This window comes from Tauraco erythrolophus, chromosome 4 (genome assembly GCF_009769465.1).
Source record: "Tauraco erythrolophus isolate bTauEry1 chromosome 4, bTauEry1.pri, whole genome shotgun sequence".
Lineage (NCBI taxonomy): Eukaryota > Metazoa > Chordata > Aves > Musophagiformes > Musophagidae > Tauraco > Tauraco erythrolophus.
The window spans coordinates 62,337,145-62,364,876 of record NC_141468.1 but is presented as its reverse complement, the minus strand read 5'-3'; the positions used below and the strand labels follow the sequence as shown (position 1 = coordinate 62,364,876).

Genomic DNA, 27,732 nt, shown 5'->3' with positions numbered 1-27,732 from the left:
GATGCCCAAAGAATGAAACTTTTGAGCTGCACAAGATTTCTCAGCAAGAGATTACTGGCAAGACTGAAGTGTAAAGGATCCCCCCAAGCCTGGGCCAAAGGAAAACAAGCAGGTAATTGCTGGATGCCTTGTGACCCAGGTAACATACACGTTGTGACTATGTGCTTTTACAGCAGACCACCGCTCATCTCCATCCCTGCACCCCTGAGATTCAGTCACGCTGAGTAACCTGTTAAGTGCTGCTAAAAGACTCTAACTGCCTTAATGTGGACAGGTCCTGAAATCCCTGCAAATAATGTTTCATGCATGCCAGGAGGCGAGCACCCTATTTAGGGAAAATAGGAAATTAATCAAAGAACTACTTACAGGATATTAAACTTGCTGAGGTGCTGTTACCAAGCACGTAAGGCAAACAACATTCTGGGCAATTAACAGACATGTCTGATCAGGCTGCAATCTGAATAAAGAATTTGCCTGCGAGTGTCTGGATTTCGCTTTGTTCCTTAAAGCTTCCTAATGGTTTGTCCAGGTAACTATGATGGACAAATTCCCTGGACTATTCCAAAACAACACATCACATCAGGAAGATGTAGCAGTAGTACAGATCTCCTGATTTCTTTCCCACAAACCTAAGTAAAGGTTTCTCACTTGCTGCAAACATTGCTGAAGCTGAGCAGGTAATGAGCAGGTATGTGGGTATGCATGTGTGCTCCACCAGCACTGAAGAAGGGACAAGGACTTGGGTCTCTCCAGAAGCAAGCTGAGACTAACAGGGTGGTAACAGGTGGGCTGCTCCTTGAAAACTACACAGAAGAGCTATTCTCAGCAAGAAATACATTGGAGTCCTCAAGTGAAAGAATAATCCAAGGGCATGATAAAGGAAAGGCAACTGTATATGGACATCTCACACTTGCCTATGCAGTTCAGAAAGAGGCACAATTGCTTCTAAGAACGGTTTGTTATGCCCTGAAGCAGAGGATGAATTGAACCCATTAGAGTTGTTCATCTTCTCCCTGGTGGCCGCTTCAAAATACTGGATTTTGTTTAAAAAAAATGTGTACAGCACTTATAATTGCAAAATTAACCTTCAAAATCAGAACCCACATAAGTGAACACGCTGTATCAGCAAAAGCCTGAAACAAGAGCTCTGAGAGGTTGTTAGCCATTTACCACCTGAAATCGCCAGCTCTGGAGCCAAACGGGGGGGTGAATGTCAGCAAAATGCTATTTCTCTCCTGGTATACAAAGGTTATTAAGTGACCAGCTCATGCTACACATTTCACCACAGGCAGTATTTGGGTTAGTACATTACCAGCCCCTTTTGGCTTTGCTACGAACAATATGCTATGCTTTTATTTATGTTCAAATACAAAATTACTAATACTAAGGTTTTCAGTGCCTGAGCTATGAAATTCAAATTTTGACACGTGAATTAGATTTTGATTTTTCTTCTCCCCACAGACACTGGGTACCTTACAGCTACATTGACCATACAGGGCATGTGATTCATAGTACCAGTCATGCAAGAGTTTTTCTTATGGTATAATTTGGGTGGGGGAAGAAAGGAGGGAAAGTGTAGACTGTGCTTTTGTATGATCTATAGGGAGGTGAAGAAATGGTAGCCAGATTTGGTCTGTGGAAACCTGAGACAGACACTGAAGTGGCAAACCAGGGAGATAGCTAACACTTTTATGCCGTTTTTATGGCTAAATCTGTGGCAAAAGGCTGATCAACATCCCCAGCCTGACTAACACCTGGCTCTCGAGCTACATACATACCCCGAGGCAGCAAACACACACAACCCACATCTGTCTGTATGATCTGGTCACTAGCTCACTCTTCTTGTAAAGCAGCTTGAAGGTGAATGTGGTTACACAAAGACCACCGGGAATCACGCAGAGGGCCTGGAGGAGAGTTGGCACAGAACTGGGTAATGCCCCATCAGTACTTCAGTCTTGGGAACTCAACTTGCCCCCTTTGACAAAACATAACTTCTGACCCCAGGGTAAACACATTGTAATCCGTCTACTGCATCTGTTCTGGAGCATTAATATTTGACATAAATCCTAAGGAAGCTCTGTTCTTTCTTACTGATTTTTCCGAGGTGGATGGATAGGAAGAGTTGTGGGTAATATGGAAATGGCATAGGGTCCCTTCTGGGAGCCTGATTATTGAAAATCAGCTGCTATTTACACAGTTAATGCTATTCACTTCTTGCACCTGCTCAATCATTCATTTCCCAGTGCAAGCCAGCTTTGCCCTGCTGCAAAGTCAGGGAATTTAAGGGAGTTACACCTGCAGGTTTTCTCTTTCTCTCCAATGATTGCGGAGTTCATCTTACAGAACTCCCACTTGTACATTTCCAGCTCTTCATTTTCCTTTCTGTGAATTCTTTTTCTACCTATTTATATGTATATATACATGTTTCCAAGTATTTATGTTTCTGGTAATGAATGCAAAGCTCTCTCTCGCTAACTGTTGTTGGACACCCAGCCTGTTCCTGCACCACACAAAATCCATTTGATTCTGTAATTGTCTGAAAAGCAAGAAATACAGCTAGCTTTCCCACTTACACTACTTTTTGTTCATATTCAACTCAATCTTTGAAAAAGGCTCCATGCTCTACATCCAGGGACATCCTATTCTTTATGATGACCCTACAAATGTAAATTCTATTCTGACATCCCCAGCAAACACACTTTTATAGCAGTCTCTACTTTGAATTTGGTTTAAAAAAAAACCAAACTCAAAACAAACCACAAAGGACTATGCAACGACCTCTCTTCCCACTCTGCCCACATCTTCTTTCTCAATAATGAAGTTCTGCTAAGAAGCCTCAGGCCACCAAGTAGAAGAAAGGAATAGTCCTGCGGTTCTACTTTTAGTGCTATAAGATGTACCAGCTATAAGTGAGCTTATGGGAGGTGTAATTACAGCTCTGAGCAGCTGAAAAATCTATCAACAAGAGTTAATTAGCAGAAAAGTGAAGGCTTCTGTTTTTTTGCATAGTTTTTTCTATTATCAAGAGAAGGACTCCTATACAATGGAAAATCCATGGTTCTGCCTATCAGATAAAGCATTTGCAATACTAACCTGCAGGCTGGGTTTGCTTCCATGGTGTCAATGAGCTGCCATTCCTTGTAGAGTATCTATCCGCTTGTTGTCTTACTTAAATATGAACTGAATGAACAGCCCCCAAAGTCTTGTCTTTGATTACAGAAAGACAACAGCAGGAAGAAGGTCAAGGTCAAGTAAAGCAGATAAACATGTGATTAACTCTGAGCAGATAAGGCCTCACCTGTCTTCAGTGGGAACAGCCTTGTACTAATATGCCTGATTGACCAGGGTTGGAGGAATAAACCAGATTAAAGGGATGACAATGCAAAATTAAAAAGTAATAAAAAGCTTCAAGACAAAAAGAAAAGAGTTCCTGATCTCTCTTTTTTTCTGTTTCCATCTGAAGAAACAAGAGCCGGTATGCTCCTGAAACCAGCACATGTCAAGTCAGACACTGGAAAGGAATTGAGAGGATTATTTCACAATTTTATTGCACAACTGAAAACTAACCTTTTTTAAATATTTACAGGCCATTTATTTTGCACACACAATCTAAACAGAGTTTTCCCCGATAAAATTGTCACCTAGAAACTTACACACGGACTGAAGCATACATGTAAACTAAGTGGTTTGTGTTAAATGCAAGTTGCCTCAGTCTAACCCTGGAAGGGGAGGTGCTTGGGAGATGGGGCAGCAGAAGGAAAAAAGATGCATTTTTGTTTTCTTTCCTGAAATGTTACTTAAGGATCTTTTCTCAACCTACGGAAAGAAACAAAGGGGTTCAGTATTAGTGCAAGCAGGTGGAGAGCCAGTCAGGCAGTATACTGACAGTGTGGGGAGTTGAAGATTCAAAACCCTTCAGTGCCACCAGCTTTGAAAGAAAATGACAAGCCTTCTTTCATGCACGGTTCACCTTAAAGGTCGCGAGATCCCAGTCTTCCCCTGGAGAATGTAGAATCACCTTGGTCATGACAGAAAAGGAATGAGGTTTGAGTCATAAGAAGAAAGACGTGAAAGGCTGCTGCTGGTTTTGGGGGGTTGTTTTTTTTTTTTTTTTTTTTTTTTTGTTCTTTCTCACAGATTCTTGCCTGCACTTTTGGAAAAGAGCTGGCTGACACACGACAAATGCTGCCCTGCTCTTGGCAGAGCTGCACAGTGATAATACAGTGCAACAAACGTTGCATAACTTGACCAGCAATGCCAGGGGTAATATTTTAACCATCATTATGAAGCCTACAGCTTTGTGCGGAAAACAAGTGCTTTCACTGGCTGTTAGCACAAGCTGTCTGTCACAACGAATATCACAATCTCTGGAGTCCACAAATCACCTCCCCTCCCATGGCTCGTCTGCTCACGACGTTTTCCATCATACAGATTGCTATTTTCAAGTTTGTCAGCTAATATTGAGTATACAGCCTCGTAGCACTTACTGCTTATCTTCCAGGGGATTTTGACACCTGCAATCTTAAATGAGTAGGTGGTAGCTCTAAAACTGGTGCTCACTGGCCAGATTTGTCCCGTGTTACTTCGGACAGATGTTTATGCCTGAGGCACCTGCGTGGGGACCATCAGCCCTGCAATCTTTTCTTCTAGTCAAAGAGCAAAAGGTCATATAGGGCTTAGGTGAACAGAAGTGCCCCCTGCAGAAGTCCCACTCACTCCATTGACTATCAAAGAAACTAAGGGGACCAACTCCAACATTGTGGGTCTCAGCTGCCAAGTTGCATTGCATGAATCTGGGCCGGAATGCTTCCAGCTGGGCACCTAAAAACCTAGAGATTCCGGCATCGCAAGGTACGTTGGTATTTAGATCACTTTGGCACTACCTTTCTTCAGGTTTCAGACCCTGTGCTGTAGGGTGGAGAAGACAGTAAGTGATGCCAACATGATCTACAGTGAGTTTGGTAGGCAAGGGAATGTTTATAGACTGTGTTATGCTAGTTAGTGCTTGCCCACTGGGAACCATGCTAATGGGAGATGGCTTTGTGAAAGGCAATTCAAGCGTATAGGAAAGCAAAACCTATGGCCTCAGATCAATGATCTGTGTCAATCTAAAGTCATTGTTTCCTCCAGAGCCACACGCAGTCACCATCACCATCTTATGCATAGCTACAAGTTGTAGTAATGTGTCAGGTCCTAAGCAACTTGATCTTGTTTTGGCATTAACTACTAAAGGCCTAAGTCTCTCCCCTCTCCCCCAGCAGCACAAGTATTTGTATTTCTCTTATTTTTCAGATGAGTTCTTGCTGGCTTAAGGGAGCCAGCCACACGTCTTTTCTATGTAATAGTCATAACCAGACCTCAACACTGTGAAAAGTGTCTATACTGTCTTTGCAATACCTGCCACACCTACCTAAGGCTGGTATAAATACAGATTAGGGGTGCAGCAGGTTGGGAATGTGGAGAAAAAGTGGAAAACCCGAGAATGAACTGGCTCAGAAAGGCTCCTGGAATTGAGCCCTACAGAAATTGTAGGAAATTTGTAAATTGTAGAAAGCTGTGCTAAAACTTATGGCTTGAGTAGGTTACTTATCTTCATAAATGCTGCCGATTTCAGCCCCATTGGATTACTTGCAATGACTCTCCTCCTCTCAAAACAATATTTTTCTGGAAGATATATGGACAGAAATGTTTGAACAATATGAATATGTTAAAATAAAATAAACATAGTGATCTCATTCTTACAGATTCAAATAGCTGAATTTTTCTCTCAGGTGTAGGCGTGAAGATTAAAATTGGAAAAAAACCCTGCAGAATAATTCGTGTGGGAGGCCCAGGTGCCATGCCAGAAACACAGTGTGTTGATATTGCTTCAGTAATGAACTCACGCAGTGGTATAGCACAAGCCAGTGGTCTTTCATACTTACTGGAAGAGACATTGCTAAGATAGAAATAAAACACAGAGCAAAGAAAATCCTCCAGGCTCTGTACTAAAGTGGTGCTGAGGACATCTCAACAATCCCTCAGTTCTGTTCTTCACCCCAGACAATGCTGTAATATTAGCAAGTCTGATTGATGGAAAGAAAGCTGTATCAGCCTAAGAAAATAAAGAAGTTTTGCAAACTGTTAGTTTCACATCTAAAAATGGAAATGAAAGCAACAAAAATTATAAAATATTTAGGTCTTGGGTGATCTCATTCAGGGAATTGTTTTTATTACATGCACTTGTTTTGCTCTATCAAGTGTAATCAGAAAGAAGACGATGGTGTCTTTGTTCTCTGCTTTCATGACAAAAGCTGGCAAGTTAACCTGGTGGATATTTTGCATTGATAAATCTCCTTGAATGTTAGTACTTGTGGATCCTTACAGAATTTATTGCTTCTTTTGGATTACCTTTGCTGTTCTTGAATAAACCCCAACAGTGAAAAGTTAAAGATGTAAACTCTACATGAGCCATATGAACTCTTATGGCAATATTAGAATCATAGAATCATAGAACGGTTTGGGTTGGAAGGGACCTTAAAGATCATCTAGTTCTAACCCCCCTGCCATGAGCAGGGATGCCTTCCACTACACCAGGTCGCTCAAAGCCTCATCCAACCTGGCCTTGAACACTTCCAGGAATGGGGCATCCGCAGCTTCTCTGGGCAACCCGTTCCAGTGTTTCACTATCCTCATTGTAAAAAATTTCTTCCTTAGACCTAATCTAAATCTACCTTTGTTCAGTTTTAAAGCCGTTGCCCCTTGGCCTATCACTTCAGGCCCTTGTCAAAAGGCTCTCTCCAGCTTTCCTTGTAGGCCCCTTAGGTACTGGAAGACTGCTATAAGATCTCCCTGGAGTCAAATTCATTGATGTTATGGACAGAAAGCATCATTTTGTTCATCTGTCTATTCTGTTACCAACACAGACAGCAGAAGCTTGCTGCCGAGCCTGAACACTGTCTCAGGCTAGCTAGATTAATTGATGCTAATGTAATTAATAACACTGGGCAAAGTGTTGAGGGAAAATACATACATCTCTTGTTCTCATTCTGAACCAGCAAACTGCTGAGTCCCATCTCTACCTAACCCCAAGGGGCCTCTGTCACTCACAGTGAGGATACGTCTAAAATGCAGAAAAGCTCAGCAAAGCCTATCATCAGAATAATAGATTTCATACTGAACTCACTATCGCCATCTAAAAAACTCAAAGCAGACAACGATGCAGCTTCCTTCCTGCTGCTGGTTGTTAGTTCCGACTGGATGAAGAGTTCATGGATCAATCAGCATTGGATAGCTTTTCCTTTCCTTATAGAGCACTTCTGGAACAACAGATCCACAGGCAGATCACAAGAAGAAATTCTGTGAACCTCATGAACTCCAGCTTTGCCCCAACCATTGACCTCTGTGCTGACAATTTTAAAAGGCAGGGTAGTCAGACTCCTACTGTTATCGAGCTGCTATTATATATTTTTTTTTAATTTTTTTCTCTTATGAGCACCAGAGGAGCAATGTGGGAATCCAAAGAATTGAAACAAATTACATTTCTTTGAGCTGAGAATGGTTTACTCTCAGTGCTGACTTTCAGGAATTTTACAACCCATAGAATTTACTGCAGGTGGGACACATTGGCCAATGTTGGATAAGAAATACCACAGATGCAGAATGAGCTTAGTCCAACCCACAGATCCTACAAACAGATCTTCTGAGGAACCTCAGAATCCTTTTGCCTTCCTCATTCCTCTGGAAATTTTGTTACTTAAACCAAATCCCTCAGGCCTCCCCAATTATTTCCTCCATCTTATAGCTGCTTACCTGTCAGACTGCTGATAGCCTTTAGAATGCTCCAAGAGATGGAGCAGACATTCTTGGACAGAGCTGGGAGTCATCACTCTTGCATGTTCGGCAGTTAGCATTTGTAGGTGGGGGTGAGAGGCTACATGGCCTCCAAGTGTGTAATTTCCATCAGCTCTGTAGGATCCCTCCATACAAGAAAAAGCCTGTAGAACAGAACTGCAGGCATTCTGCTCAGCCTGAGGGCACGAGGGATAATTGATTTTCCTAATTCACAGTTTAGACCTGCCCTTTGGAAAAGAAGTCTGGCTTTGCTCAGAAGCAAGGCAGCTATCATATTATGAAAAGCTCAATGAGAGCAAAAGTAAAAAGAAGTATTGCCCAGCTGCTTCATTCCCTGACTGCCCTCCACTCTGTGCATAGAATGAAAGAGGAGTTCTCTAAAAAAACCCCAGCAAATGATTGTGTAGAGACTATGTCCTATTACGTATGTACCAGGGGACACAAAGAAGTTGTATGAGCAAATCACCAGCTCCACCAGCAACTTGAAAATTCAGATCCTCTAACTTTCACATGATTAATTTTGTGGCCTTAGGAGGGGTCTTGTGATATAATGGTTAACGTTGAAAATTCACACGTCTGTTGTCTGAGAATTATGTTGTTGTAACACTGAGGAATAGGCTTAGCTTGGTTGAATTACTTGGCCTCATGCATTTGGGGACCTCTTCTTGAATATATTTGGTGAGAGTGGTGTCTACAGGCCTGATCGGAGAATTAGCCCCAGGTCAGAACTATTTCTTCTGGATTGAAATCTTGTATCTCATGGCAATGAACCATGGAGCTCAAATGCAGCCTTTGTCACCTGCACAGCGACTTCCCCTGAACCCATGTTGCAGAGGTTTAGGACATTTTAACCCTACAGAAACAGTAATTATCTGGGAGACAGGAAACCGTTCTCATCCTATGAGGGGAAAACATAGCACAGAATGACTGAAAAGCATCTAAACTCTTAGCCCAGGTTTCAGATATCTTGCATCCTGACACCCTCCATGAGCTCGTACTTCCATTTCACTACCGATTAACATGCCTGGGCAAATACATTCCTACGATCCATCACACAAATAAATATTTGGCTGGATTTCTAATTCTCAGATTATTTTGTCAACTGATCATAACAATTCTACTCTGCAGAGCAAACAAACCCCAAATCCCAAGTATTCGTAAGAGGAAAATGTTCCAGCCAACTGACACGTACGTAGCTCCTTTTGAAATTCTCAAGGACTTTGTGTCTTGTTTTGGGAATGTATAACTACTGATGAAAACAAATTCCTATAAAAGCAAGGTATTTCTAAATCCAGGTTTTCAAGCATTTCCTGAGCCATAATTTGCTGTGCACAGCCAGAAGCTTTTCCAAACTTAATTTTGTATTGTGAACCAAAGTAACAATCTTCAAACAATCCCCAATTCGCCTAAGCGTTTGGATATAAACACGCTGCCTAAACATACATTATGAATCACTACTGTAAAAATGACTTCATTTAGCTAGCAATGCTTCTGCATACTCATACTACAGGAGAAATACCAGGTTATTTGCTGTCATTGTCTACTAGTGATTACTTCTCTGTTCCAGTCTCACTGGAGTTGCAGAGACTTAGCTGCTTTCTTTTCCTAAAATGAAAATATTTTTGAACTAACAAGGATACATTCTTGGTTTTTGCACTCCCTCCATCTAATGTATTAGTCCTTGTTGAAGTTCTTAAATAATGATGCAAGGCTCTCCCCACTTGCTGAGCTTGCTGTGTCCTCCCGTTGCTGCACTGAAACCTGAGAAACACCCGTACAGTATCTGGCAGAGCAGGAGGGAATGTCCTGTGCAATGCCTAAGAGTAATATCTTCGCTGATTTGCCAGGACTCCCAGTGCTGCTGGTCGTTAATCTCTCTCAGCCAAAAACAGATGGGGCTATTAGGCAGGCTGGAGCAATGGGGGAAACTGGCAAGCTACAGAAGGAAATGCATTATCTTCTCGATAGAATTGCATATAAAAATGAGGACATTAAAAATGTATTTTTCATATTTAATTGGACGATGTATGATTACACCTACCAGAAAATAAATGTGCAGTGTGTTTTGTGCAGGGCATTTATAAAACTGTTCAGCTGTGCTAGGGCCTTATTTTCCCCTGCAGAGAGAAACAGTAGCTACAATTCTGACAAGGTTTTTGTGCTTTTCCCTCTAACAAAGGGCTTGCTCTGCTGCAACAGCTACTGCAAATAACACTATGAAGTGCCTCCACTTGTCGCAGTAAAAGGAAAATGCAGTTTATGATTTACATACAAACCACATGAAGCCTACCAGGTAAAAAATCAGTACTCAGGAATAATGCGAGAACAGCTGATATGAGTCCAACAAAAGTGATGGAACTGCAGGTACAGCTGCTAATTCCTTCATGTCACGGTCTCCAAGATGATGATTACAAATACAATAAAAATTGCAAATTATGAAGTGAGACCAGACTGCTCACATAGGAAACTAGCAAGGCTGGAAGGAATTACTGAAAGTAGTACTTGGAAAAAAATCTAATAGATACTGAGGACTATTCGGGATAAATAAAGACATTTTCTAGGTCTGCCACGTAGGCAAATGGTAGATGACTCTTAGCCAGAAAATGATAGGATGGAAACTATAGCCAAACATTTGAAGGTATATACTGTGACAACAGAGAGAAATCATGGAAACATATTAGAGGGTTACAATAAGGCATTAAATAAAGGCAAGTGCTTTGCCCAAAACTTGCACTTGCAAAGACTGCTATATCAAAGGGAGAAGCATGAAAACAAAAATAGGAGGACTGGGTGCCAGTCAGCAGACTATTATTTGGAATAATAATTATGTCTGAAATGTGGTGGGATGTCAGAAGGTGATGGGAAATACACAGTTCACGCTCTGGTGCTGGAAGGGGCTTACAGGGTTGAAAAGTTTGCAGTGACTCACACAGTTCAATGTTTTGGAGTGGAGGGGGAAAAGGGAGACAGAACAAAATGTGTCAAGATAAGAGTCTAAATTAGAAGAATAAACGAATTTTGTAGGATTTTATTTCTGATCCCTTGACTAGGAATAAGTTAGCATGTAGGAACGTTAAAGTGGAATATACAAACTTCCAAAACTTAGTAAGGGGATATTTGATATAAAAATTTAAAAACAAAACCTCCTTTTTCCTTTTAAAGAAAGAATCAGTGGCCTTAAATAAAAAGAAAATAAAACCTGAAATCCTCAGATTGAAAATGGAAAGGGCTTATAAATAGCCATGGAGTATGGTATTCCCTTAGATAAATGGAAGACAAGGACAAGGAAATGCTGGTGTGACTAAATTGGAAATTTTAGAAGTTGCTCGGGCCAAACAGGAAACCTTCAGAGAATGGAAATCAAAACTTTGTAAAGCTGAAGGGAAGGTATGTAATAGTTAAGATGGAATTTGAGCAAGCTAAGAGGGAATTTGAAGAGCAAATAGTAGGAAGTTAAAACTGATAATACACATTTGCTCAGTACACCAAAAGCCGAAAACCAGAGACAACCACCCCACTTATTGTTTGGCCACCCCAAACGATAAGTAGAAGAAACAATTAAAGACAGTAAGGACATTGCCAAGAATCTAAATGATTTATTTGCATCAGTCTTCACCAGAGAGGGTGCTGGAGTGATATCTAAATGAGATACTCACATTTTCCAAATATCAAAGATAAGGAGAGGTCATAGACTGAAGACTCAAGAGAGAAGTTGGTGGAACAAATCAATAAATCAAAGGCATTAAGTCACCAGGTTTATCTGATATTTCTCGAAGACTTCAGGAGAAAACTGAGAATTAAGTAACAAAGTTGCTAGCAAATACCTACTACAGCAGAGGACTGGAAGACAGTCAGTGTTATAACTGAGTTGGGGATTTTTGTTGTTGCCGGTGGTGGTTCTTTCACGGTGTTGGAGGAGCCCTGGCAGTTACAGACAGATATGTAATCCTAACTTGCTATCATGTAAATTGGCTGAAATGTGTTAAAAAAACCCATGCCCCACATCTCCCAAATTATGAGGCGCATAGACAAACATGACATGACAGATGCAAGTCGGTACAGTGTCTATAAGGTCTATAAGGAAAAAAAAAGGGTCTCTTTGAACCTACTACCAATCTTTGAGCTGGTTACACCAGCCAGCACACCTAAGCCTGCTGAGGAGGTCCCACGACTCACTGTACAGACAGGCAAGTGGCAAATGATTACCTCCCTGCTCCCCCATCTGCATCTCATGGCCACCGAGGAGAGAACAATGTTCATGTTGATAATGGCACATCCAAACAATGTACAGGTCCGTGCTACAGGTTATGCTGCTGCAGGGCAATCCAGTCCATCCTTGGGCAACATTGTTAAGCCAAGGAGAAATGTACATCCAGAAATGAAAGTTTTTAATATATATGAAACATAATGGTGGCCACACTGAAGATCTGACTAGAGATTTTATGTAGGTACAACCAATGTTAGCCTCTCTTAGGCTCAGCTTTTGATACCTTTCTGCACATTAGCTAATCAACAGGACTTTGTGCTGCAGGGTTCTTCTCATTCTCAATATGCACGGTGACCTGGGCCCTTAATGGTAATATGGGACTTGGGGAGTTAAGATTTTGTTTTTTTTAAAAAAATGTATCTTAGCTAGGACTGAGCACTCATTTAACTTCTTCCCAGCTCTTCTCAGCTTTTTATGTAAATCTTTACATAAAGCCATTAAGAACAGAAGAAAAGCACTTTGGAAAATTATGCAGTGATATATTCTTATGAAGCCAACACTCCCAGGGGAAAAAGTAAAAATTACACATAGCCTCCCGCCTCTTTTTATTTTTCGTCAAAGATGTCGCCTTTTTTGGCTTTTCTTTTATATACACAGCATGATGAACTGATATTTGTAGTTTAAATGTCTGGTTGAACCACGTGATTTCCACCGTAACAGAAAGCTCTCATGAAATGTCAGGTTAGAAATAAAACCAAGCTCTAGAGGGATGAGGTGGGGAGAAAAGTAGAAGGTCCAGTGGCTGAAAAACAAAATGGAAAAAAGGTGAGCAGAATGCAATGTGGGTCCATTTCCCAACTCAGGCAGCGGTATTGGTACATGTGGTTGTATGGGGATCTGGGGTAGGGAGACAGACACATTTCTCACTGAGTTGTTTCTGCTTTCTCTATTAACATTGCAACAGAAATTACAAATAGCCCTGCAAGGGGTAGTGCATTAAATCTCATCTCTTCATCCCATGTAAACACAACATTAATACTGAAGAATAAAGAAAATGGTAAAAAGTCCAGTGTCTTGTTTTCTGCATTTTGCTTGTTAGGTTTCCTGTCCGCCCTCCAGCATACTCTTGTGTGTACCAAAGTTGTGAACTTGACCAGCTCACGTTCAAGCAAACACTCAGATTCCCAACACATTCTTTTCCCCCCCTCAAATGAGGAGTTTATTCCTAACAATTCTGCTCCTTTTAATTATAAACTCCTTTAACGAAGTAGTTCTGAGACCTTGTAGCAGGCAGCAGGAGAGCACCAAGGCTACTAGTTGCCATGTTTACATTCCCCGTTCAGCAAAGAAGTCCACTTAAAGCCCAACGCCCAATGCCTTCACGGATGGGCATGCTCTGAAATGAGCCTACAAATCAACATCCCCCACACACAACATGCCTTATAGGCAAAATCCAACTTTTGCCTAAAAAAGATAAAGAGTTACAGTCAGGCCCTTTATTTTATGAGACACATGAACAAGTTGCTCTGGTGAAAACAGACCTTACACTGACAAGTTTCGTTCACTTTCTGGCAGAGCTACTGATCTTCTTTACTGGACCACCAGAACTGAAGATGGGAAAGAAATACAAGGGAGACATTTCCTTGGCAAGTAAAGGAGCAGCATTTAGGACTGGGAAGGAGGCAGGGTGGGGTATAGGGGATTTTCCTGATAAAACAACTAATTTGAGAATAAAAGACCAATCGATACCACATATACACCTAAACCAGTAACACACCTTCTCTGGAGTGCATTATTGTGAAAGCGTTCCCTTCGTTTTTCAAGGCTAATTCAGACCTTTGGCTCATCCTGCATTAACAAGGTCATCCATGTTAACGGGGCCCCTGTGAGAGCTCACAGGTGAAAGTTCCCTTTTAGAGTAGTGCAGATTTGAAATTCACAGGACAGTGACCCGAAGATCTTCCTTTACAGATAAAAAGCATGTCAAATTATTAAATAGCAACATGAAATCCTATGTTCTGAAGGTCTGTCTTTGCTCTGCGGTTAGGAGAGCAGTGTGCGTTCCCAGCCCCTGCCCAGTCCCCACCTGGGGCGGCGCGGCAGGCGCGTGGCCGCCCCTCTCGCTGACACCTCGCCAGTGCTGAAGCTGAAAGGCCTGGGGTAGCCGGGGAAGGGACGAGCGAGCACAGTCCGAAGACATGTCACTTCAAATTTCTACTGTTAGAACTGCCGGCTATGATATAAAAACAGAAAGTGTTTCTCAGTTCGAAGTTCGAAGACCGGGCCCCTAATGCCGAGTGGCTCCTCCCGCCGGTGTCCCTGTTTCCCGCGGACGGGCTCCGCTGTGCTAGCTGTTGTTCTCTGCCGTGAGATATTTGAGGGCTGCAAAGCCGTAGTGGCGCGACATATCCTGCTGGAACTCCTCCTTCAGCGTCTTGAGACAGATGCGGTATTGCTTGTTGGAGCGAAACTTGGTAATGTCGAAGCTGGGGGCGTGTGGCATGTGGATCATGTAGGCGTTGGGCAGCACCGTGAACTCGTACTCCTGAGGGAGAAAGACACCGGCTGTGAGGGTGTTCCCGAGCCCTCTGGCAACATACCTCTCTCGTACCTCTGCAGTCACAGATGCTCCATCCCGTGACAGCGCAGTGTGGGGTCTCAAAACCAACAAACCTATACAGATATGGCAAACAAGCCTTCTTTAAATTTTTAAAGTTGCTTTTTCTTGGTTTTATGAAAGATTGACTTTCCCTTTTAAAATGTTTTACTCCATATAAGCCAAATGATGGGGAAACAGTACAAAAGGCGTGCCTGAAGCCACGTCTGCAGCACAGGTTTTGCAGTAGTGTGCTTGCAACCAACACAGCTGTGATTGCATGCAGCATGAGTCTCAAGTGTCCATGCAAAAGCATGCTTTTGCCCCTACAATTTATCTTGCTTGGGATGCTGGAATAAGCTGTTGTTACAAAGGCACCCATTGCACTACGTATGCTGCTTTGCCTGTATACTAAGATACTTACAGTGACAAAACTGTCCAAAGCTATTTATAAACCTGAAATGAGGGGAGAATATGATGTCTTTTACAGGCGACGTGTGAAAATGGACCTGCTAATTCCATATGCCTTGAGAAGGTTTTACGCAAATCATGTTCTCCTTCACAAAATATGAGATACTGTGCTAATTCTCCTTCTCCTCTAGAACTGCTTCACTGATTCTCTTTATTTATATCTGACCGAGTTCTTTGGCAATTTTTGTTGTTAAAAAATGATGGTTCGTTTAAGTCTCAATTATTCCAGTTAGATTTGTTCCATTTTTATAATTAAATATATGATCATTAGAGCAAAGCTAGACAAAGACTGAATCTTGGTACAAGCTGGAAGGTCACTGGTGTGGGATGTGCAAGACCCAAATATCTGCTCCTGCAAAACTGGGCAGAAAAGGGATGTGAACCTCGGTATTGTGTAGTCAAGTGAAGTACCCTAACTACAAGAATATTACTCCTTTTTTCATATGAAATTTCAAAAAAATATGACTTGTATGGGATGCAAATGACGAAGGAACTTTGAAGACTCCACAGGCAAATTTCTTATTGTCCTCGCACAGTGTCTATTTACAACTGTTGCTGTATTGACTCATTAGCCATCTCTGCAGAAGACAGTGGGCAGGTAAGAAATAACCACAGAGCATGCTGGCTTTAAGAGAAATGGTGCACAATTTCCCCTGGTTTGCAAAGTCCAGTCACTTGTAGATTTAGGAGTCTGTGCAGAGACACCGAGTATCTGCAGCACAGAGGCAGAGCATTCCAAAAACGTTTTGTTACAGAAAGAGATTTATGGGAGAGAACATTCTTGTGCTAATAAACACGAATGTTTCTCCTATAAATCTTTCCTCACCTAACAAAATATGATCGGCCTGGAAAAGACTGAGAACTGCTGGGTTATGATGTTACCAGAAACCAAATGTTTGAGCAATACAGTCCAAAATGAAGCCCAAACAAAACAGAAAGTGAGCAGAACACAATGTGGATCCATTTCCCAGCTCAGGCAGTGTTATAGATTGGTGAGCCTAAAGCGTAGCTAAGGCTGCAGTGCTGTCCCACAGACACCTATGAAACAGCAGCATGTGTCAGACAGCTAGCTGCAGATGCAGCTGTATGGCTGCTCCTTTCTCATTATGGGAATGCCTGTTCTCTGCCAGACAGTGTGAAAATGGAAAATCTTTCTGCCAAATTACCATGATGTCATATATGGGAATGGGCCCCTCTGAGCTTCTGTTTGGGGTGAAAAATGTACAGCAAGAGCAAAACAACCTGATGCTCACAGGCAGAATTCATTTAGATGGAAAATACTTAGAACTACTGGAGAAAAACGTGCAGAAACAAAAGCTAGCATGATGGAGCAAGGGGAGCTGATAAACTGCAAAATACAAAACATGTCTATATGGGACCTTAAAACTAAACGCTGAAGCTGCAGAGGAAGATACATCCCCCTCACACAATCTTTTCTTTGTTCTCTGTTTGCATCTCAAGTCTGTAATCCTGCAGGTCAGAGACCATCTATGTTCTGCAGTGTAAACTGTTCAGCACAGTGGTGCTCCCATCCCTCTGAAACGCCTTCAGGCACATAAAGCCTTCTAAAACCTTACTAGTCTGCTGCTAATAAGCCTGCTGCTAATAAGCCCCTTTGACAGATGCTGGGCTGGGGTCTTGGAAAAAGGATTGCTCACAGTCTAGTTCCACAGTCACTGGAAGAGCAGGGAAGGGTTTCCTAATGGCCCATTTCCACTACAAGGAAACGTCTGTTGAGAAAGCAATGCACTTGCAGAAACTTCTGTCCCTACCTCAGAGGTTATAAATTCTTTAGATGGAGACTGTCATTATCTGTGTATTTGTACAGCATCCAGCTCAGAGGACATTTGCATGCCTCCAGAATAATGATTATCTCCACGCTGTGTGCTGCTCTGAAGGACAGTAGTGGCACAGGCCCTTGGTAAGGAGTCTAAAACAGTCCTCTTGACAGACGCTGCAGTTGTGAGAAGCAGTGAAATAATTCAATTGAGAAGCTGCTCTGCCTGCTGAGAATGAAGCCAGCCAAGCATTTGGCAGCAACCTGATCTGTAGACATCCCGAAGCAGCGGAACGCCATAGGGGAAGGTAGCTGTGTGATCCTACATCTCCTCCAGGCTGAGTTACTGGGAGAACAGGCCAATCCCCATGTTGCTACAAATAAAACTTCTTTTCAATGTGAGAATGTTTTAAGGCTGGAAGAGTGAGAAAAAACATTTCCCCACAGTTAGTTCCAACCCAATGGCCATTTAAAATATCTGCACTATGATCAACTTTGAAATACGTTCCAATTTCCCATGTGTGAATCTGTATGCTGGGCAAATGTCTCTGAACAGAAGAGTTAAATCGTGAGTGCTAGATGAGAGCTGCCAGTGGGAACGTAAGCCTTGTTACTCAGATTAACGAATAATAAATCATTACACTGGCACTCTCCATAACTGATGGTTAATTGATTAGTGTTTGGAAAGTGCACTGGAAAATTAAAGTGCTGTAGCAGAGCAAAGCATTATTATTAACGATAATAAAAGGGACAATTTTTTTTCTAGCCTGCAATAATTTTTTCTTGACATAAGTAGGTACAAATGTGTTGGGAATGCCCTTCTGGAAACAGAGGGCAAATAACTGCCAGCCCAAGGTGACCGTGTGGTCTTGTAAGCAGAAGTAGAAAATATTCCTCTCACACATGTGCCTGTACACAAATACACTGTAGCCCACATCTCAGAGACAAAACCTCCCAGTAACTTTTTGCATGCCTCTGCTACTCTGCTTCACATAAACTGGTAAGACGTGGGCAGGGAAGGATCAGCTATATTCCAGATCCATAGCAGAAGCTAGCATAAGAGGATATAGATGGCCAAAAAGTATGGGTTTTGGTTAGCATGAAATGCTACTAGTTCAAAAACTGAGACTGAAATCAAACTAAAACCAACCTCAAAGTAAAAAGAAATGCCATGACCCAGACCCTGCTGATTAGCACAGTGGTTAGCTTCACATCCAAGAACAGCAGGGAGATGCAAACCATGCCATCTCAGTGAGCTGCAGCACTGGGATCCCATGGAACCACAGCCACTGCCAGTATCTAAGATCTGGGTTGGTGACAGGGACCTTGGCAGCTCTGAGAGCTCTAGTGCCAGTCTGGGACTCTTGAGCTTTCTCTATGTCCTTCTTCTTACATATTCTGCCCAGCAGCTCCATCCCAAGTCACAGATCCAAGAGGCAGGTAGCCCAAGGATCAACTGCCTGGATCCTCTGGAGTCTGCCCCATAGCCTTGTAAAGTCCTTGTCTTTGCAGAGATGCACTGTATACCCAGGCCAGAAACTGAAGATGCTTGTCTTGGATTCCATTTCAGAATGGTTTTTGAATTTTAAGTTAACGTTTGCAACTCATCAACCTCTATTTAACTGAAAAACTTCCAGCTAGGTCTACAGATCTCCTAGTACTGGCAACAAGTGCTGCAATGCTTGGGCACACTCTTGGGCAGGAGGCGGGCACTGCCAGGATTGTGCCACTGCGAGACAACAACTTTCTCAGCACTGAAAAACTAACTCAGAAAACTAAACTAACTCAGACTCAGTACTCCTTTTAATGCTTGACAAGGACTAAACTAAGTATTCCAACTCAAGAAGCACTCGTTAGGAAGCTCAGTAAGGCCAGATGAGCACTTTGGTGATGTGACGCCTGAAGCCTCTCTACAGAAGACAGATTTCATTTAACAACCCCGCTGCCCAGCCCTGGGTGAGATACGCAGGTTGTCTCCTCACCTGTGCATCCAGTTCCATGATGTGAGCTACTTTGTTCCAGCCAAATCCAACAAACCGCCTGTCATACTCCGGGCAGTCCTTCCTGACAACAACGTATGGCTCAAAGTCCGCTTCCCACTCAACGCGGTACGGGGTGGTGGCTGTTCGCCACTTGGCAAAGTTCGTTGGCGCATGCCCTTTCGTCCAGACGTGATACCTTAAACAGACAGAAATGGCACGGACGTGGGGAAGCAATTAGATAGAACGCATCTTGGCGAGGCAACAAAATGCTACTTGTTAGATGAAATGCTCAAAAATAAGGACATTAGCTTACAGTTCACATCATCGTTTCCAGTACATATCGGAGGCAATTTCGAGGACTATTTCCAGCATGCTTCCCAGAGCCTCTATGTGCTCAGTGCTTAAACACATCTAGTCGGTGAAGGATAGCATGAAAATGCTACCTAATGCTAATGGGAGAAACAATTAAAAAGTACACAGACAGTTCCTGTGCGCTACAAAGTGCTGTGTCTCGTTCCTAGCAACCAAGTGGCTGTATCAGCGCTCTAAAATCAGTGTGAAATTGTGTAGCTCAGATAAGGTCCCTAAAATTAGCTTTTTCTACACCACAGTGACATTCAAGATGTGTTTCATATGCAATTTTGTAATTCGTATGAGAGACACCTGCAGCTCTGGATAGATGTTCCGTTTTATTAATTACTGTTATTACTATGGCAAGAGCCAAAGTACATAATTAAATTAGTAAGTAAAATATTACATAAAGGCTTTCTGCTGTACTTTGCACATTATAGGGAGTACCCATGTGATCCTGAGTAAGGTAATCAATTTGATTTACAGAAAAAGATCCTTTTATACTTTGTTAATCTTGTTTAGGTCACAGCAGGTCTCTTCCAAGCACAGCCTGAGTCCACCCCATTAGTGCCAGGGTCAATGACTCTCTTGCCCACTTATTCTTCTTCTACCTTTCCAAAAATCAATGAGACAGGCTCTTTCTGCAGACTCATAGATTAAATAATGAAACGAAGGCATAGCAGGCCATCTGTATTACAATGCTCTGAGATGTGTAACAGAAGGGGCAAAACAAACATTCTGCCAGTTTGTAATGTAAGGTACATTGAATTCACGGGGATGACTCATGTGCCAGAAGCGAAGGGATTTGTGCATGAAATATTTGCAGAATTAGGACCTGAGGTAACGCTTCAACCCCAAAATTCTCTTAGCATTGTGAGCCATTGCTAGAAACAGGGATGTAAAATCACAACCCAGGAGTTATCACTTGGACTGTATATTTGTATGTCTTGGAAGATGAAAAACAGGGAGGTGTTCAGCTTCACTGACTCTCCTTGTTCACGGGCAGTGCAGGAGGGCAGAATTATTAGGATAGCACTGCGGTCCTAAGTAACGCATGGTCCTTTGAAGGCCTCATTTCTAAACTGTAAACAGGTTGCATCACTTTCAGATAGCTGGCTTAGGGACGTGGAAAAACAAAGTCCTTCTGTATTAAAAAAAACTGACAGTGAATTAATTCTATAGAGATTATTAGAAATCAGTGCCAGATTCACAAAGATGCTTACAATCCTTAATGCCCTTTGGCATCATCTCCAAAAAGCCTATCCCTTTTCTTGGTCTCTTTTGGAAATGAGTGGGTAACCTACCCAGTCACTAATGGGCAGCTATCTATACTGGAATATATACATATATATTATACATAATATATATATACAATGTGGGGTTTAAAATGATAAGGGATTGTGGAAGATTTCTGTATCTTCTAAAATCCTACCTCCAGCATTTTGAAATTAATTATGATAATAATAATAATAATGACTACTAAACACTTATGAAGTGATCTGTATCTTCAAAGTCCCATACAAACTTAATGGCTAATTGAGAGATTCTTGCAGAGAAGCAGTCAAATGCTGCTGTTACTCTAGTAACAGGGGCTCAGGAACAGGACACTAACCATAAACCCATCACTTTCTTTCCACCCTTTTTGGGGAAAGCAGTGTAAGCAGTTACAGCAGCTCCAGTATAACCACTGTGAGTCGAGCGAGCTGACCAGCAGGAAAAGAAAAATAATGGGGAAGAGGCAACAAAGGGAAAATATGGAAGTGAGATTGTAGAGACAAAACAAAGCAGAAAGGAGGGAAGAGACCTGATTGTACCAAACAAAATCATATCAGAGCTGATCTACTCAACTCTTTAGAGTGACTGATGCGAATGGAGGGAAAGAAGACAAAAGGTGGCTAAGGTCAGGACAAAAAGGAAAACGAGTACAGGACACTCAAATAAGGTATGCGCACACTAACTATAAAGGAATAATTAGACTGTAAGCAAGAATTATGAAAGTTCAGGATTACAGACATGTATGTACATACCATATACGAGTCTACATATATACATATACACACACACACATACAATCGTCTGGAGCTAGGTCTTGGCCAACAGCTGACCATGAAATGTACTGCAAAGATGTGCAGACACCATTACAGGGATGTCCATACAGAGGAAGCTACCATAAAAGACTGAGTCATTTCCAACAGACTTTACTCTTGGTGACGCAACTGTGAGAAGTGGTTCACTGTCTGTATTGGTCTTCCATCTCACAGGACAAATTAATAAATCTAATTTTCTTCTCACTCAAGACTTAAATACAGATTGAATTTTAAGGCCACACTGAATCTCACTGACGCCCAGGAGAACTTTGTGAAAATTGTGAACGATGTGTTTTTTCTATGCTGGCAATTTTCACAAATCCAAACCAAGTCATTTGATTTCCATAAAATGATGATGAGGTTTTTTTCCATGGTTCATGGAAAACAACTGCACAACACCCCCCTTGCTTTAAGTTGAATGTTTCATCTTATTTTAATTATCGACTGCTTTTACTTAAAATAAGATTTCAAAACTAGAGTAAACTTTGCTAAAGTTAGGAAAATGAAATCCTTACTTCTCTGAGACTGTTCTTCCTCCCTGCCTTGTCCCTCAAAGCTTCACATTTCAGTAAGAAAAATGATTTCATGAAAGAAAAACTTTCCCAGTTCTGTTCTCAGAGGCTTAATCATTTTGCTGGATTGTGGATGCAATCAGTTAATTAGTTAATCAGTTGTTGCTGGTTATGTTTTCTCAGTACGATGCGTTTTCTACCAGCTGTGGTACTCCTTGTGCCTGAAAGCTGTGTCAGCAGCACATGTGTGGTTCATCAGCTATTACCCAGGGACTGCGTGGACACATCCTCGTGAGGCACAGTCACAGCCAGCAGCATCAAACAAAGCCAGCAAGCTGGCATGGAGCAACCCACCGCCGTGGAGCGTTTCTGCACGGCACAAACACCTTGCCAGCTGTCGATGTTCACGTCTTCCCTTTTCTTCTGGCGGTGACTGGGGGATGTAATTGAGAGCCGTTTTGTACTTCTTAGCTGCCCAGAGGTAGAAAAGGTCACCATTTGGAAAAGAGGTGACAAAAGCAATTTCAGTGAGGGAAAGATTGTAATCTACCATGTGGAGTGAGGGACTGGGATGCTGCAGGCACTCTCAGCAATCACTGTCACAGCAGTCCTCCCCAGCTCACTCCCACCCGCTCAGCCTCGAATTGCGTCGTTATTAAAGTACCTTGAAGGTGGAGGTGGAAATTCTCAGCCCAGATCACAGCTGCTTTGTGGCTGTTGATAGATTTCAGCAATGAAATGAGCCAAAGCAAACCGGGGAAGCGTTTGTAAAATGCGTCCTACATTAATATGTACACCAGCTACAGACCGCACGTCCTTCAATTCTTATTTAACCTTGCTCTGGCGAAACTCCCATTGATGTTTAAGAGATTTTTTCCTGAGTGAGACTTGAGAAAGAACCTGCAAATCTGGCTGTGTACATAACACGCTGACATGTTGTATAGCTTGAAGATGAAATCTGTAGTGGAAGACCACTGCTGTGCAGGCTGGAAATCTGATTGTTAGTGGAATGTAACATCCGAAAATCCTGGGGGTGTTATTTTTCACTGGAAGGATTTTTTCTTTCAACTACGGGAGAAACAATTATTTTCTATCAACAAATCTCATGTTAATTTTTACGTCTTTGTTAAAGAACGATGGGAGCGCGAAAGGCACTTGCTCTATCACTATCCTTAAGTAATTTTCCAGAGACAGGCATGCCTCCTTTAGTCGCCTCAAGTTTCTCTTTCAAGGCATTCACTGGTAGAGGTAGTTTCAGAATTATGTTTTCCAGGCTCACCCAGACTGTCTGCTATGACATGTGCACGTGGCCACATGAGGGAAGGGTGGCAGCAGCAACGAGAGAGATGTGTAGTACAGGGAATGGAAGAAGCGTGAGGAAAGCTCTAAAGTAAGGGTGAGGTGATCTAAAGCTCCACTGGCCATGGATAATACCTAGCTTTTTCAATGTTTTTATCTCTAGATCTCGAAATACTGTAAAAAGGAGAGGTGAATATTGTTACCTGCATTTCAGAGATGGAGAACAGAGATGTAAGAAAGCGAACTGATTCATGTACCACCTCCCAGCAGGGCAGTAGTGGAGCCGAGAAGAGAACGCAGGTCTCCGAAGCCCCCTCTCTGTGCAACATCATAAGGCCATATTGTGCACTTCCCATCACTGCGAGGCTTTATAAATGTCTGCTAATCAGACCTTACCACACACACCCAAGAGACAGTTAACCCCTGGTTGCATTCTAAAACTAAAGAGTTTGGCAGATAATAGAAGTGACTTGTTCACAGCCATAAAAGGAGCCTGCTTCAGAGAGGAGCTCCAAATTTAGGTGTTCTTCTCTTCTCTACTTCTAGTCAGGGTGCACTTTTACTTCTGCATTGAGAAACTCTAGCTATTTAAGCAGCTGTTTCACACTTTAAAAGAGCACACGACAAGCTTGCATTTGTTTTTCCAGTAAGTCAGGAAGCAACGAGCAGAGAGAAATTATTTTTGGTCACATGAGGGACACAGCTATCCAGATAGTCTTTGGCAGCCAAAAAGCAAATTACACGCACATAAGTGTAATGGTCGTGCTTGATTTTGTAGCGCAATAAAAAATGATGAAAATAAAACAAATTCAATTTAACAACTGAAGTCCTTCAGTAGAGGACTATAACACTAGATAAAATGCTGAGATTACAGATGGAATATATCCACATACGATTCTGTTCACTGCCTCTCTATGAAAAGAGAAAAAAATTCCGATAGATTTCTTAATAGAGCTAGCTAGCTGACAATGAGAGAGAAAAATCAAATATTCACAGAACATCAGAAAAATCTTTAGAGATAATGACCACAGGTTCAACAAAAGTACTTTCCATTACCTGAATGTGAAGAGAGTTCCCATGTCCAACATAGATAGCAGCTCTGCTTTTGACTTGGGGAAGGAGAGGCGGTAGCGTAGGGTCTCAAAAGCAGGTACAATCAGAGCTTTCTTGGTGTTAGCCAGGTCTAGCTGGATGACAGACTTCCTGGCAAAGAGAAACAACAAATACAAACAGGAAAATTTTGAACTGAGCAAATCACTTGTTTTTTCAAAGTAAAGAGCAGAGAATGGACACTTTGATACTGTAAATGTAGCTATGGCCCATTTTTTTCCCCCAGGGGTTTCATATTTCCTCTCCTTTTAAATCTGCTGCTCTAAGAGCTGGGAGAACAATCACAGTTCAAAAAGAGTTTGTGTGTTTGACTGATCATTGCTGCCTTGCATGTCCAGGGGTGTACAGAGCTGAACTAGAACTCTGAGCAAAGCCAACTGACCACCTCTGTAAGAGAAACATAGTTGAGTGTTACTATATATGTGGTAAAGAGCTGCCCAGTCAACGGTAGTTCTAAAAAAAATGGGATTTATCCAGGACTCCGTGGGACTTTACGAGGTGAGGAGCTGGAAAATTTGATTGCATGTCAGCCTAGCTATTCTCTGTGTTATGCTGTGCCATCATACTTGCTTTCTAACTCTGCTTTAGAGCTCTGTGTGTTCTGCAAGGTGAGCGTTACCTTAACACTATGGACCAGATATTCGCCCTCAAGAACACTGTTGCGGTGATGGTCAGTCTTTGTTCAAGGCAAGGCACAGACCTACTACAACAGGACATGGTGCAAATCAGCAGAACTCTAGATTAGTAGTATTTTTTTGACTATTGTGAATCATGTGCATGGTAGTGCCCAGAGATCAAAGCTCATGTGTGCTTGGCTCTATCCGTAGGGCAAAGAGGCTGCTTCCTGCAGAGAAGAGCTGTGCACTGGATGTGCTGAGATAACTTGCTTTTCACCTTCTTTTGCTGCAAGTTGTTCAGTGCAGAGACTGTTTTGGTGTGTGAGTGTGTGTATGTGTGTGTGTGTGCGCACATACTGCATTTTGCACAGTAGGGCCCTTCTCCAGACAGGGGCCTTAGGACGACTGCCGCAGGAGAGCAACAGCTCAACCACCTTACACACTGCACTGCCTGCCAGAACCATTCAGTCTATTCTTTCCTAACAAACTAAAACCCAAAGACAAAGAAAAAGAAGTTACTTTTCCATCCCCAAACTAAATTTTACTATGCTTGTCATTAGAAATAACTCTGTCTTGATTTTCCTTTCGTTATCTTTATATTCATACGAGAAATATGCCTCTCTCTCCCTGTCAAAGTCAGTTCCCCTTAACAGGATTCACTGTCCTGACTTTTATGTTCCTGCAACAAGCAATCAAGGACAATGTTGACAAGCAGCAAACTCTACAGCCTTATAAGATGAAAGAATTGGGATCACTGTCATAATAACAGAAGGACCAAATAAACCACTTTTCTAGGCCCAGAATAGCTAGAACTCATTTATATTGCCATCAGAGAAAAAGAAGAAAAGCACGGCTATTTAATAAAATCTGAATTGTAGAGAATTCACACCACCCTATAGGCTTGTTCTATAAAAAGAAATCTGTTCTCAGTGCCTTGCTGCAAAGTTTGCATTGTTTAAAGAACCCCTGCCACATTCCAGTGAACTTTTCACAACTGAAGGATTTTAACAGCATCTTATTATAACTTTTTTGTACTTTCCTCACCAGCTTCTCCCTCACCTTCACTAATAGCCAAGACATCTGCATGTAAATAGATGACTCCTTCACAATGAGTCTCCCTGACTTTCCAGAATCACTGAGCAGTGCTAGCATCCATTCTTAAGGACACCCTTAATGTTTCTTCCCCTTCACACCTTCTTGCAAGCAGGACACACTAACAAAGTTTTCCTGATAACATCTCAGGCTTTCTGGACTCTGTGCAATCTGTCAGCCTCGAGCTGTACAGCTTTGAGGATTCAGTTCTAGAAAGGAGCAGGTTTGCAGTGATGCTCAACCTTTGGGCTCTGCAAGGAAACAGCAGCTTCCATTCATGGCTGTTGCTATCTCTTTGTTTGATGGAGAGCTCAAAAGATCTAGACAAAAATCAAGGCCTTGCTTTGCATGGCACTGCCAAAGAGTAGAAGAGAATCCTGCTCACCAAAGTTCACAGTCTGAAGCTGAACAAAGCTGAAGTAGGTACAGGTATCAAGCAAGGGTAACAGCAGAGACTGTCAGAGCAAGTTGTGTTGAAACTAGTGTTGAATGTGACTAATTTTGTAAGATATGTGGATATCAATAATTCTTTTTGCACACTCTCTACTATTGTCATCTGCAAATTTAATATAGTGTAATGGCAGAACTGTTGGAAAGAATAAATGACAGTACCCTCATGAAAAAAATCAAAACACAGAGGGAACAAATTGATACAAGAGGCTGAAATCACTTGCACCATCAAAGGTCAACACAAAAAGTTAGTAAGTGGAGAGAAGCAGAGGTCTGAAAACAAGGTGCTTCTAGCGGACACAGTCAAACACAGAAAACTGGTAGAGGTACTTCAAGAGTGAAACAAAACAGCAGGATAATCTCTGCAGAAATATTTTCAAGAGATATGCAAGCATCTGAGGTGCATGTCGGTAAGGTCAAAGCGGAGGGGTTCACCAAAACTGAGCTGGGAGTTGAGACATGCTCAGTCAAGAAGTCCAGCAGCACCCATCTCAAAGTAGAATAGCCTGCCTTTGACGTGAAATAGATGACATAAAGGAGTAGTGTAAGGGGAAGAAGAAATCAGTGCTGACATCCAGGTGTTGAACCTGAGTGACAAAGGACAACAGAGACCATGTAAATTGTGATAAAGGCAGGGAGGATTTGGTAGAGAAAAAAACACCTTCCATTTGCTTCTGATAACTTGGCTGGCAGTCTGCTCCTCAGACAACCAGTTGAAAATCTGTCTTCCTATTAGAAGCAAGTCTACTTTTCCTTTTCTGTGGAGTGACTTTTTTCCTGATTTGAGTGGAGGTGTCGTTTGCTGGTTGACTGGTTCTGTAATACCTGGAATAGGAAAATTTTCACTGTTGGTGTTGCAAGATATGTGGAATATAATGTAGGGAATACATTTCATTATTTTTCAGATTAGCACTGGGTAAACTGTTGAATCCCTGTGCTATTCTTATGAGGGCTGTTTTTTTTGTGATTCAGTAATATCGATTCAGTATCCATTTTCCTTTATCTGTCCTTTTCCCCCAAACCCCAAAATAAGGATCTATGATTTTATGAAGAGCTTTCTCTTTCCTAGTGTTGTCCAGGAAACCGTTTCCCAGGCATCTTTGTGTTCAGACCTGATGTATGTCATTCTGACACAGTGAAGGTTGGGTTAAATTTCTAAATCTACTAGTCAACCCTATTTTTCGCAAAGCATGGAAGAAATGAATCTTAAATCACATGTCTCCTCACAAGTTGAATGAACTCCAGCATGTTGATATCAATCTTTTCATCTCCATAGTCCTTTCCAAAAATTAAGACAGAATTCTAATCCTCATGGGGGCAGATAGTAAAATAATTCCCATTTCTGGAG

General features: G+C 42.0%; 1 protein-coding gene across 3 annotated transcripts in view; it reads right to left on the bottom strand.

Annotated features, from left to right (window-relative positions):
* Positions 1-14,387: 14,387 nt before the first annotated feature.
* LARGE1 (LARGE xylosyl- and glucuronyltransferase 1) overlaps positions 14,388-27,732 on the bottom strand; it is a 204,591-nt gene continuing 191,246 nt past the window's right edge. For 2 of the 3 annotated variants that reach the window (XM_086610255.1, XM_086610258.1), the window contains 3 exons: positions 24,172-24,318; positions 18,867-19,062; positions 14,388-14,585 (listed from right to left, as the gene is read on the bottom strand). In XM_086610255.1, coding sequence (XP_086466381.1) covers positions 14,388-14,585; positions 18,867-19,062; positions 24,172-24,318 — 541 coding nt within the window. The remainder of the gene's footprint in view (positions 14,586-18,866; positions 19,063-24,171; positions 24,319-27,732) is intronic. The other variant, XM_086610256.1, reaches the window with a different exon arrangement.